The following is a 13,467-nucleotide window of genomic DNA, read 5'->3' on the forward strand; positions in this document are numbered from 1 at the left end:
GATACCCTAAACTTAACCTAACATAAACAAAACAGTTACTACAGGTCTTGACTCAGAAATTCATATATGCTTCCTTACTAATGAGACTTTCAATACAACTAAATGGTCATCCTTTGTTGATTTATACTATTAAGTGCTGGCTATCATGTGTTTGAAGATACTCTAAACTTAACATAACATAACAAAAACAAAATGGTTACTATAGGTCTTGACTCAGAAAATTCATATATGCTTCCTTACTAATGAGACTTTCTATACAACTAAATGAGATAATTCTTTGTTGCTTTATACTGTAAAGTGCTGGCCATCATGTGTTTGAAGATACCTTTTTTTTTTTTACGTTGTGGCCTATTGCGCCGGTAGGCTTTTACAAGGTGGGGCCTGATGGTCGGCCCAAGGCTTCTTCCCGGTGGGGCCTGATGGTCGGCCCAAGGCTTCTTCCCGGTGGGGCCTGATGGTCAGCCTAGCCCGTTCTGGCGCAGGCGAGTGTTTATAGTGGCGCCATCTTGTGTTGGCTCATGCCGCCCCCCGGAACTCATCTTTGAGCCTCTCTTTGAAGAGGTTATCTAGAGCCCGGGTTGATGGGTGGTCTTCAGGCCAGCATGTGGGTAGTCTAAGGCCACTTGGCAGTGACAGAAAAACCTCAGCTGTGCGGCGGCCAGGACTCGAACCCGCGTCCCTCCTGGAGCTCCTGAACGCGAGGCCGTCACGCTAACCACTCAGCTACCGCCTCCCCATATAATGCAGATATGCCCACATTGCATCTTACAGGTTTGGAAAAATCTTTAGCAGTGTCAAATGAAATCAGTTTTTTTATCAGTTTCTTTTAATCTTTTTTTTTTTTTTTTTTTTTTTTTTTTTACATCTACGCCTATTGCACCAGTAGGGTTGCTTGAGGGGCCTGGATGGTAGTCGGCCCCAGCCCATCATGGCACAGGCAAGTGTTTATGGTGGCGCCATGTTCTCTTGGCTCATGCTGCCCCCCGGAACTCCTTCTTGATTCACTTGGACGGTTTCCTCTAGAGTCCGGGTTGATGGATGGTCTTCAGGACAGCATGTGGGTAGTTTTAAGCCACTCGGCGGTGACTGAAAAATCCCAGGTGGTAGCATGGGGATTCGAACCCGCGTCGTCCATCAAGCGGTGAATGTGGGCCCAGCACTCTACCACTCAGCCACTGCCTACCCAAGATGAGTTGTCATGGGAAAATCATGAGTACAGAACACTGAGAGTTAACCCTTTCATTTCTAAACGCTCGCAGCGAGCACTAGGCGTATTTGCTGGTGGTGCTAAACGCTCGCTGCGAGCTCCACCCGCACTCAAATCTCCCGCATATGAAAGTGTTCCAACACTAATTCTCACAACACAGGATTGCCAATTGAGTGGGTTCTTCATTAAATTTGGTGGAAAATCATATCAGCCCAGCTCGGCAAATCTACAGACAAGTAACTGGTGGATGTTCTTGCCCAATATAGCAGCATTTTTGCATAGCTTCACCTATCACCTGACTGATTCTTTGACCAAATAGTTGTAAATATTGCAGTTGGCAATACTCTCTTGCCAGAATCTGAAGGAGAGATGTCTGCAGTTCCCACAATATGGCTGATCATCCCGCACGCACCGACGTAAGTGTTAACATTCAACACTCCCTGAACGTGCATGTACGTTCGCAGGAGAGGCATACATAACCGACTCCTATAGATCTGGACCTCCTCTTTCCAGTGGTGTTTTTGGTTTGTAGTTGTGATGAATAGTTTTTGAGATACAGAGGTTAAAAGAGACCCCCATTGGGCTGCCTGACTGCACCTGAGGGGATAGTCGCGTCCCGTCCCGCGCGCAAGGAAAGGGTGAAGTAAGATCAGACAAGTTAAAATATACAGGCTGCTATGGCGTTTGTGGCCAACTTTATGTTTTCACTAACTCGAGGCTCCTTGAACAAAGCCCACCACCAGTCGAGCTGAGGAGGCATGTGTGGGGGGCACTCCAGTAGCTGGCACATCATCTTTACCATGTAACTAGTGATATATATAATGTTTATTTGTCACCTTTTGTTGTTGTTGTTGTAGCTTGAACCATCTTTTTTCTTCTCAGCTGAAAATATTTACAACACTGGTATCACATGGCTGTAGACACCAGAGCCAATATAAAGGCTCCGTTTTCTTTGCATCATTCTCATGAAGGGGGCAAGACAGGCAGAGGCTCACCAACCTGACAGGGAGACTTGCATCGGATGGAGCGGCCACGTGGAGAAGCCCAGAGTAACCGTCCTTCAAGCACATCAAGCAATGAGGGACAATTTTTAGTGCGGCGACTATGCCTGATGAACGAGCCTCCCATAACCCACTTAGCCAGGGGGGTACCTCTTTGGCCGACTCGGTAAGGAGTGGCTCTCCCGTCACGCTGGTCGCGGGTTCAATCCCAGGCAGCCGGCGAATACCCTTATCTTGTCTTGATTTATTTCTCGTGTGTTGTTTCGATACATGCAGAGGTCGTGTAGGAAAAATAAAGGAAATAGAGAAAAATAAGCTAACGGGGCATGACAAATTTTTCTCATTTTCTGGTGTTTGCCGCTGGTCTGCTGGGTGATATCACTGTGCTCTCCAGTGTGAGAACGAATGGAGCCCCAAGACAGATGGAGCATGCCATTACTAATGTTAATGTTTAAATAAAAAACACAAGAACAAGAAAAGTAAAAAGGAAAATTCTCATAAAAATAATGATAATTAATATCAAGGACTTCCATTTGTATTTTTCCAAAGAGTTCCTAATTTAATGAAGAGATTTTCTATTCTCTTTTTCTATTACTCTCGGCCCCACACACGTCCTCTGCGTGTATCTAAACACACGAGAAATTAATCACAAGGAGAGGGTATTCGCCGGCTGCCTGGGATTGAACCTGCGACCAGCGTGACGGGAGAGCCACTCCTTACCGAGTCGGCCAAAGAGGTACCCCTCCTGGCTAAGTGGGTTATGGGAGGCTCGTTCATCAGGCATAGTCGCCACACTACACTAAACCTTGTGGCACTTTGTATGGGGGTCCCAAGCTGACCTTCAAGGTCCTAAGCTTCATCTTGAAGGTCCCATGTATGAGTCAAATCCACTGGCTTCAGTGGATCATGAACTGTGTGCAATTGTGACTGTATGCAGTTTGGAAATGAATTGATCCTGGATTTTTATACATGAGATAAATGCCTTGGTGAAATGGACTAAGGAGGGCCTGGGTGGGGGCTGGGTTCAAAATGCTATTTGGAAATAAATAAATAAGTCTTTGAAGTAGGAAAACCTGCATCTCAGAATGCAGACACCATGAAGTTATTACTGAGCGTTTGAAGACACTTTGGTGCTTACATCACTAAAGGTCTCAGGTCACTGCAAGCCTTGAAGAGCAGTGATAATAATAGTAATTGTTAACCCGGTAGCAGCGATGGGCCAAATTTGTGGCTTTACCATGTAGCAACGACGGGCCAAATTTGTGCCATGATTTAAACCCCCCAAAATAGATGATACATAAGCTGATCACAAATGCTTCGATATATATTATGAAATGGTTTGTGTGAGTGATGATTTTTTTTCTCGCTTAGAGGTATCATTAACCCGTGGGCTTCGGCTGTGGGAAAGCTGATAAGTGGCCAAGAAACGTCAACATTACACTGCATTTTGAGACCAAGAAAAGAGCATGGAACGTACATCAGAGTACCTGCTCCTCTCATAACCATAAAGCTGTTAAAAATGTTTACTTTTACTCAAACTCCATTCTTTTTGTGTGGTGTTTGTTACAAAATACAGTCTTGTGATGCGTGGCATCTAGCCGAGAGTCACTTGTTGTCTACTGCAGAGAATTTGACAAGTGATTACTGTGTGGATAGCTAATTCAGTCTGCCGTGACCTTACAGCACCACCTATGACAAATAAGCCCACCTCAAGATCACTCACCCACCACAATGACCCAGGGTGGGTTGCTCTATGCCACCACCGCCTACAATTAGTTCGAATTAGGCGTTTTGAGCCGAGCACCAAACAAGGTCCGCCGTTTCAGCTGACCGACTCGCGGGAGCCCAAAAATGGGTCCGCCGACACTGCAGGGTTAATCTGCCAAAATGACATTTTTTCAACTGAGGATGAATAGGAAAAGAGACAATATCATACATATCACAATGTATTCTTCACTACAGCATAGTAAAGCAAAGTCTACTGATGTCCGCTTGATAAAAAATAATCACTGAAACAACTAATAAAAGGCTATTAAAATAAAATGTAACACAAGGGGGACAGGATTGCAAGCTTAAAATTCAATAGTAAATTTTAAACTAAATGAAAAAAGCTTTAAAAAAAAAATAATAATAATGGAGCACTTCTGGATAAAAACAGTATGGTTGCCAGACATTAGAGAAACTGTATTAACACAGTGAAAAACATCCTGGTACTCAGTGGTGTTCATTTGGGTGGCCGCCAGACAGCTGCTGCACCATGAACACAGCTTCACCCTTCACTTCTGATGGCCATTAACCTGGTGGTGGTAGCAGCAGGGACCATGTTTCTTAATGGTCCCTCCAAGCGAGAAAAATGAGAAAAAATCACCACTCACACAAACCATTTCATAATACATATCAAAGAATTTGTGATCATTTTTATGAATCATCTATTTTTTGGGGGTTAAATCATGGCACAAATTTGTCCCGTCGCTGCTACACAGTAAAGCCACAAATTTGGACCGTCGTTGCTACCAGGTTAAGGTCAAACAATATGCTATACTCCCTGCCACCCTCATCACTAGTGAGCTGCATCTCCTCACTCATGCACACTGACAGCAAGAAAAAAGCACCCCTGAATAGCTATTAACCCTGTAGCAGCAACAGGGCCAAATTTGTGGCTTTACCGTGTAGCAGCGACGGGCCAAATTTGTGCCATGATATAACCCCCCCCAAAATAGATGATGCATAAACTGATCACAAATGCTTTGATATATATTATGAAATGGTTTGTGTGAGGGGTGATTTTTTCTCATTTTTCTCACTTAGAGGGACCATTAAGAAACGTGATCCCTGCTGCTACCAACACCGGGTTAACTGGTGTGAAAGGTGGAAAGGCAAGTCTACTGGTGTCTACCCCTGGATGACTGAACTGGTGTAAAAGGTGGAAAGCCAAGTCTACTGGTGTGAAAAATGTGAGGCAGGGGTGGTTACATGAATGAGAGAACTAGACTGAAAAATGTGGAGCTCAGAGATGGACCCGTGGGAGCCTCCGCCCAAACGGACTCAACAATTTGGTTGGACTATAGGTAAATACAACTAAGTGAATACAGTAATACCTTCAAGGTCAACCATCTGCCTTCATTTTCATCTTCACAGCAGCCAACACATTTTTACTTTTTGCCTTACAAGAACATGAAGGGAAATTAAATACTTGATAAAACTTAAAACAAACCAAAACTGTTCTGGCTTAAGGTACAGCCGAGGCCTCTGCAAATCTTTCATGCCAACAGGAAAATCAATCTGGGCTTATCTTGAGGGGGGTACAAGGGTTTAGACTCTCCTAATGGCATCGGCAGCAGCAGGCCAGCACCCTTAGTCCATCTCCAGGGTACGGTGTGAGAGCTTCTTCTTACCCCCACGAGCATTCCCTGTGGGGAAATCACACTGGGTGAGCCGAGGAGGAAAAAAGTTGGAAAGTTTTGTTTAGTGGGCGCAACATTTGTGGTCATATGCCGGAGAGAGACAGGAGGGGAAGGAATTATAGGAGAAGGGAACAGATCCCAGGAGACAGGACACAACCCCCAATTAATACCTGGTACCCATTCACTGCTGGGTGGACAGGGGCGTAGTGTATCGGAAAAGCTGCCCAAATTTTTCCACTCCGCCCGGGAATCGAACCCGGGCTCTCTCGGTTGTGAGCCAAGTGTGCTAACCACTGTACCACGAAGCCCCCGGGAGCTGTACAGAGATGAACTGGTGGAAACATTAACAAAACACTGGGTGAAAGTGAAGTGAAAGAGGTAGTAATTGAGGGTACAATCAACCCGTCCGTTGCGATTGGCACGGATTTGGTTTTCACAGGTAGCCTGGTAACATATAGTCCCAGGTCTTTCTCTGCCTCTGTGGTGGATAGTGGAGTGTTTCCCATGTGGTATTGGTGTGCTGGATATCCCTTCACTGGTAGCCTGGTAACATACAGTCTTTCTCTGCCTCTGTGGTGGATAGTGGAGTGTTTCCCATGTGGTATTGGTGTGGTGGATATCCCTTCACTGGTAGCCTGGTAACATATAGTCCCAGGTCTTTCTCTGCCTCTGTGGTGGATAGTGGAGTGTTTCCCATGTGGTATTGGTGTGCTGGATATCCCTTCACTGGTAGCCTGGTAACATATAGTCCCAGTGTAGTGCCGGGACGTAGTATTAAGTATGGGTAAGTAATGTTAAGTTAATGTAAGTAGCATTTAAGTTAATGTAAGAATTATTAGTAACATTGAATTATTATTGCGTGATGCTCACACCCCCGAGACAGACGGACAGACAGACAGACATACATGTTGACGCCTGCAGAAAGTAGGTGATCGGTTCCATACGAGATAATGGGCATAATTTTAATACAAGATAGTAGCTTCTAGTTAGAATTTTTCACCTTGCTATTCAGGGGAACCATTATACCAATATCATGCGACGAGTAAAGTCCCGTAGACGGTTGTTGCAAGGCTGAACAAATCAGGGTTCGAATTAAATCTGGGGAGGGATGTGAACCGCGGGCAGCGGCTGCGTAGGGAACCCCACCCAGCAAACACCAACAGACACGCCTTGGCTCTTCCCCCGGACAGGTGCGTCTCTCTGAGGTGAAGTAATCCCTGTTCATATTATAGATATATTTTCTCATTATTGTATTTGTGCGGTGCAAACACTAACAGACACGCCTTGGCTCTTCCCCCGGACAGGGAAGTGAGTGGAGATAAAGGGTCTGTCACGTGCGTGTCTCGGGTGTGTTCGGTATGATACACGTATTGACTACGTAGGGTGTTTAGTCCACGGAGTAGCAGGGCTGTGCAGTATTTCTCTTTAACGAGGATGTAACCACCTGGTTCGTCCCCTTTGTCTGCTGGTTAGGCTATATTTTACTAAGGATATAGGAGATTGTAAGAAGATTGTTTATGCCCATGTGAGCACCAGTGAACTGTTTTTCGTGCCACGTTTGTGAATAATATCACCCTCGCTAGGTGAGACTGTAAACCCGTGTAACATCCAAACAAGCCTAACGCCCATTATTGTATTCTGGTGAATGAGTTAAGAGGATCAAGGGATTAATTCGGCCATTATTGACTACTGTAATTAAGTCTTCAACGCTACCAAAAGGATATTTTTCTTGCCTGATGTAATCTGAATGAGAATTAGTTCAACGCTACCACAAGTGAAGGAAGAATAAAGGTCTTAAATCAATGATTGTGAATATCTTCTGACCAACTATTTAGGAGAAATAGGGAAAAACAGATCTTCGAGGATTAGGAATCTTGACCAGGAAAACCCCCTATATAACCGCATTACACCAGGTCTTTCTCTGCCTCTGTGGTGGATAGTGGAGTGTTTCCCATATGGTATTGGTGTGCTGGATATCCCTTCACTGGTAGCCTGGTAACATATAGTCCCAGGTCTTTCTCTGCCTCTGTGGTGGATAGTGGAGTGTTTCCCATGTGGTATTGGTGTGCTGGATATCCCTTCACTGGTAGCCTGGTAACATATAGTCCCAGGTCTTTCTCTGCCTCTGTGGTGGATAGTGGAGTGCTTCCCATGTGGTATTGGTGTGCTGGATATCCCCTCCCAAGGTGCAGGACTTACATTTTTCTTCATTGGATTGCAGCAGCCACTTTTGAATGAGTTGAAATAGGTGGAGCAAGCAAGGAGCATCCATGGCTCAGTTAGATAAAAGTATATATGGAAAATGGCCAATATAAAATGAACTCAAATCCAGTATACTACAACTAGTTGAATGCAAGAAACAATAACCACCAGCCTCTGTACCTTTCTTGGCCTGCTCAAAGCCAAGCGAGGGAAAGTCTTCCTCCTCCCATGGTTTTGTTGTCAAGGCCTGACCTTTCCCGTCCATCGGCACCCACGGGTCTGAGCCAACAGCACCGCAGGCTTTGTCCGAGTCCTGTAAGAAATGTGGAGGGTTATGTACTGATAAATCTGGTCTGCTTTTACCAAGAACCACAACGTGGAAAAATCTTTCAACAAACTTCCAAACACACAGGGGGAGGCGGTGGCTGAGTTGACAGCGTGACAGCGCCGTGTTCAATCCCCACCCGGTGCCACCAAGCTGGTATTTTTCAGCCGCCGTCGAGTGGCTTAAAACCACCCACATGCTGTCCAGAAGACCACCTATCAACCCGGACTCAGGATTAAAGATGAGCTCTGGGAGGGCAGCATGAGCCAATGCAAGATGGCGCCACTATAAACACTGACCTACGCCACAACGGGCTGGGCCATACCATCAGGCCCCTCCAAAAACAAGCCTACTGGTGCCACAGGCGAAGATGTAAAAAATAAATAAATAAATAAAATAAAATGAAAAAAAAAATAATAATAAATAAAATAAATCTAAAAATAAATCTTTTGAGCTCTTAAAAAAATCTAGACAAATTTCTAAACTATCTTGCTTCTGAACTAATTACTTTTGAGCCTTAAAAAATAATTTAAACGTGAAAAAAAAGCTTCCAAACTTCACAAAAAAAATTTGCTTGTCAACAGTGAACATGCTTTCCTTTCTGCCTTTTCTGGTTCTTATGACAAGCCTTTACAAGGGGAGCATCAAAGCTCTTCTGAAGGTAACTCCGATGATTCTTAAGCATCTACAAGCACGGTAAAAGTTGGAAAGTTTGGTTTAGTCGGCGCAACATCTGTGGTCATATGCCGGAGAAAGACAGAAAGAGTTCAAGTTGTAGGCAGGAGGAAATACAGAAGAAGGAAGATTGTTTCAGAGTTTAGTAGCAAGAGGGATGAAAGAGTCAAGATGTTGGTTAACAGGTTGTGAGCAGTGGGGCTGCGGGAGGGGGGGAGGCATGCAGATGGCAAGTTCAGAGGAGCAGTCAGCGTGAAAATATCGATAGAAGATAGAAAGAAAGGCAACATGGCAGCGGAAACTTTATTGTAAGAGGTAGGAGACTATCAGTAAGGGCCGCTTTCAGTCACTTTGTTTGTTTTGATCGTTAACAATGGCGGCGATCAACGATATAATGTTCCACGTGAAACTGGCCTAAGGGGTAGTGGTAGCTGGAGAGGAAGTGAGAGGTGTTGAGTGTGTGTGCCAAGGTGCGGGGCTAGGCTAACCCCGCAGCTGCCACTACCCCATCGACCAGTTTTACGTGGAAATACTATAGCAGCAATCCCTGCCATTGGTAACAATCAAAACAAACAAAATGACTGTGAAAGCGGCCCTAAGAGGAGGAGAGTTGATGAGACGAAAAGCCTTTGACTCTACTTTGTCCAAGAGAGCTGTGTGTGTAGAGCCCCCCCACACATGATATGCATACTTCAGATGAGATTTGTTGGACCATAGTGTCAAGCCCACATCTTGAGGGCCTATATTCGTATCCCAGGTAGGTAGTTGGGAAAAGAACTACAGATAACTCGATTTACGCGAGTTTGGTCTACGCGTTTTTTAAATAACGTGGGGTCCAAAATCCAAATAAATGTTTAATTTACACGTTTTTTTCACTTATACGCGATATTTTATGGAGTGGCCACCAGATGTCTCATGCAACTGGACTCACACGACGCTGCGGCCACACAGCTGAGCTCAGTTCTTCCCGCGCGCCACTTGAACAACAATACAGTACCCACACTGCCACGCTGCTCAACAACAACAACACCCTTGCTGCTGTGCTACCACGAGGGGAAGGGCAGCCAGAGAGGGAACCACGAGAGGGAGAGGAGTCAGTGATACAGTAGGCAATAAAGGTACAAACCTACCTCTTGTTTGATTTACATTGTTTTTGATTCATGCCACCTCTTCAAGGACACAATACTCGCGTAAATCAAGAGTTACCTGTATCTGGAAAAAGCTAATTTCTCATGAGCTTTGAAAAATGTCATTACCTCAAGGGTCAAACTGGAGAGGCTGTCGGACGCGCCCACCCACAGCTCGTCAACCGGGTAGTGCTTCCCCTTCTGAGGCTCCACCCCAAACAGCTTCTTGAGGTCCAGGTTCTGACACATGAAGTAGACCCAGCGCCGCACATGCGACAGGGTGCAGAAGCGAGCCCCGTCCTTCAGCGCGGTGTTGTGCACCTGTTGGCACCAAAGCATGAGTATCACAACACTACTTCACAGTTTAAAATGTCCCTACTATCCCTTAACCCGGTGGTGGTAACAGCGGGGATCATGTTCCTTAATGGTCCCTCCAAGCGGGAAAAATGAGAAAAAAAATCATCACTCACACAAACCATTGCATAATATATATCAAAGCATTTGTGATCAGTTTATGCATCATCTATTTTGGGGGGTTTATATCATGGCACAAATTTGGCCCGTCACTGCTACACGGTAAAGCCACAAATTTGGCCTGTTGCTGCTACCAGGTTAATGGATTCGATGGGCAATGAGTCTCTGAGAGTCATATTATAAAACATTTCGTCGCCCAAGAACACATATTTGACAAAGCTTTCATAGGAGTTGTGGGCATCTCCAAGAGTAGTTTTATGACCCTGGTGGTAGTCTGACCCTTCTTCTGTACTGTGAACCTAGAAAGACATATTTGACAAGGCTTTCATAGGAGTTGTGGGCATCTCCAAGAGTAGTTTTACGACCCTGGTGGTAGTCTGACCCTTCTTCTGTACTGTGAACCTAGAAACACATATTTGACAAGGCTTTCATAGGAGTTGTGGGCATTTCCAGTAGTAGTTTTATGACTCTGGTGGTAATGTGACCCTTCCTCTGTACCATGAACCTAAAGAAACACTCATTAGAACCTGACTGACGCCTCTCTTTGACCTTTAGAAATGGCTAATGTGAGAAGCAAAAGTGTCTTATACCGACGACCTCTGCCTGACACTCCTCAAACAAAAATCAATAATTCTTTTAGCATCTTCTGTATTATATTTACAGGATATTATTGAAGCCTTCCTTTATTTTTTTGCTTTATCCTTGGCCTATAACAATCATCCTTAAAGCACCTTCTGTATTCATTCTATTGAAGGAGCCTATAGAGTTACTGTTGAAGGAGCATATAGTTTTACTCACTAAATTCCTTTATCCTAAGACTGCCACACTCACCATTAACCCTTTCATTGATAAACACTCGCAGCGAGCGTTAGGCATATGTGCTGGTGGTGCTAAGCGCTTGCTGTGAGCTCCACCCGCACTCAAATCTCCCGCGTATGAATGTGTTTCAACACTAATTCTCACAACACAGGATTGCCAATTGAGTGGGTTCTTCACTAAATTTGGTGGAAAATCGTATCAGCCTAGCGTGGCAAATCTACGGACAAGTAACTGGTGGATTTTCTTGCTCAATATAGCGGCATTTTTTTGCATAGCTTCACCTATCACCTGACTGATTCTTTGACCAAATAGTTGTAAATATTGCAGTTGGCAATACTCCCTTGCCAGAATCTGAAGGAGAGATGTCCTTAGTTCCCTCAATATGGCTGATCATCCCGCACACACCGATGTAAGTGTTAACATTCAACACTCCCTGAACGTGCATATACATTCACGAGAGGCATACATAACCAACTCCTATAGATCTGGACCTCCTCTTTCCAATGGTGTTTTTGTTTTTTAGTTGTGATGAATAGTTTTTGAGATACAGAGGTTAAAAGAGACCCTCCATTGGGCTGCCTGACTGCGCCTGAGGGGATAGTCGCGTCCCGTCCCACGTGCAAAGAAAGGGTTAAGAAACATGATCCCTGCTACTGGAAGAGTTTTAGTATGGACAAACCATTTCATATAGTCTGGGCGTTCAATTCCGTGGGTCCTTTCCTCCCCTCTGCTCTGCCACACTGTCCCAACACCTGTCCCTTCCTCTCATATGTTACCATTCAGAATCATGATCCCCGCTGCTACCGGGTTAAATACACAGGACTAACATGCCAGGGACTCACCGAGCAGGCTATGTTGGGGAAGTAGTCAAGACCACACTCTTCCAGCATGTCAGTGGCCACGGACAGGGGGATGTCACTCATTGCCGCAGAGTAGATCAACCGGTAGAGCAGGTCCAGGGAGAAGATCTTGACGTTTGCACCTGGGGGAGAGAGAGAGAGAGAGAGAGAGAGAGAGAGAGAGAGAGATTCAACATTACTATTTATGTTATATTAATTTACAAGATGCATTCAACTTAGCCATAACATTTTCCACCTCAGCCATCCCTCAACACAGTACCTGCTCTCTGCACCACCGCTGGTACAACATGCCCTTTCAGTTGTCACGGTTGCGCCGCTAATGGTACAAATTAATCAGAACTTTATTTTTGTTTCCTTCATTTACACACTTTTTTTCAAGTACCTTAAAGGATGATTTAACTATTGATATTAACCCGGTAGCAGCGATGGGCCAAATTTGTGGCTTTATCGTGTAGCAGCGATGGGCCAAATCTGTGGCTTTATCGTGTAGCAGCGACGGGCCAAATTTGTGCCACGATATAACTCCCCCAAAAATAGATGATATATAATCTGATGACAAATGCTTTGATATATATTATGAAATGGTTTGTGTGAGTTATGATTTTTTCTCATTTTTCTCGCTTAGAGGGACCATTAAGAAACATGATCCACTCTGCTACCACAAGGTTAAATGATGGTCTAGTCAAGAAATATGGGCATTGTAAGGTAGCGTTTGTAGTTATAAAGGTTACATTTATCATCAGCACAAGGCGATAGTCTATTCTTGTTTGTAAACAAGAGCAGGTGTGTTGTGCCGACTAGGGATTATTGTTTTGGACCCTTTTCTTTGTCCCGGGATTCCAGGATAAAATTAGCCCTAATCCCGGGGTCCCGGGAATTCCCGGGATTTTCAATTGTCTAAAATTACACATTATACCTAGTTTCCCTTTCAGGTTTTAGATGTGCTTAATATTAATAGATATGCAGAAATATTACTGTAGATTGACTGTCTTATTAATTCCACTTAATGTTTAATTCCAAATTTCCAGCACACACTTTGTTTCTCAATAAAGTAAAAGGGATAAGAAAACTTGCTTCGTTTACTGTTTTAGTTTTGTTCTGCTTCCCAATTCCAATGCGAATGACAACGTAAATTATAGTTCATTATCGCTGATAAAAAATACATTTGTTTACATTTATACTTAGTGAAATGAAAAGAGAACTTAATGACAGAAAATGTAGTAAAAATATATGAAGAAAAATTAAATGTATGCATTCTTTATTTATAACATGAACTAAATGATTAAGGATCTCATAGAAAAGAGAAAGTGTGCTGCTTTTTTTTTATTTTGTTAAGTTGTCACACTCATCTCAATGACGTACATCTACAGCAA

The 13,467-nt window shown here is 44.1% G+C and overlaps 2 protein-coding genes across 50 annotated transcripts in view; one reads left to right on the top strand and one right to left on the bottom strand.

Moving 5' to 3' along the window:
- LOC126983255 (protein maelstrom-like) overlaps positions 1-13,467 on the bottom strand; it is a 105,176-nt gene that overhangs the window by 83,946 nt on the left and 7,763 nt on the right. The window contains exons 6-9 of one of the 8 annotated variants that reach the window (XM_050835934.1): positions 12,077-12,216; positions 10,071-10,262; positions 7,995-8,127; positions 5,315-5,618 (exon numbers count right to left, since the gene is read on the bottom strand). The exons of 4 other annotated variants lie outside the window; for them this stretch is intronic. In XM_050835934.1, coding sequence (XP_050691891.1) covers positions 5,563-5,618; positions 7,995-8,127; positions 10,071-10,262; positions 12,077-12,216 — 521 coding nt within the window. In that variant the 3' untranslated portion in view covers positions 5,315-5,562. Of the gene's footprint in view, positions 1-5,314; positions 5,619-7,994; positions 8,128-10,070; positions 10,263-12,076; positions 12,217-13,467 lie in introns of those variants that run through there. 3 more of the 8 variants (XM_050835905.1, XM_050835897.1, XM_050835913.1) reach the window with 3 other exon arrangements.
- The window catches only part of LOC126983171 (uncharacterized), a 137,227-nt gene that overhangs the window by 83,199 nt on the left and 40,561 nt on the right, over positions 1-13,467 (top strand). For 37 of the 42 annotated variants that reach the window (XR_007735691.1, XR_007735743.1, XR_007735707.1 and 34 more), the window contains one exon: positions 7,526-7,723. Coding sequence is in view for 21 of the 42 variants with exons in the window: in XM_050835713.1 (XP_050691670.1) it covers positions 7,526-7,723 (198 nt within the window). In the remaining 21 variants the exon portion in view is untranslated. Of the gene's footprint in view, positions 1-7,525; positions 7,981-13,467 lie in introns of those variants that run through there. The other 5 variants (XR_007735738.1, XR_007735736.1, XM_050835798.1 and 2 more) reach the window with 2 other exon arrangements.

This window comes from Eriocheir sinensis, chromosome 5 (genome assembly GCF_024679095.1).
Source record: "Eriocheir sinensis breed Jianghai 21 chromosome 5, ASM2467909v1, whole genome shotgun sequence".
Lineage (NCBI taxonomy): Eukaryota > Metazoa > Arthropoda > Malacostraca > Decapoda > Varunidae > Eriocheir > Eriocheir sinensis.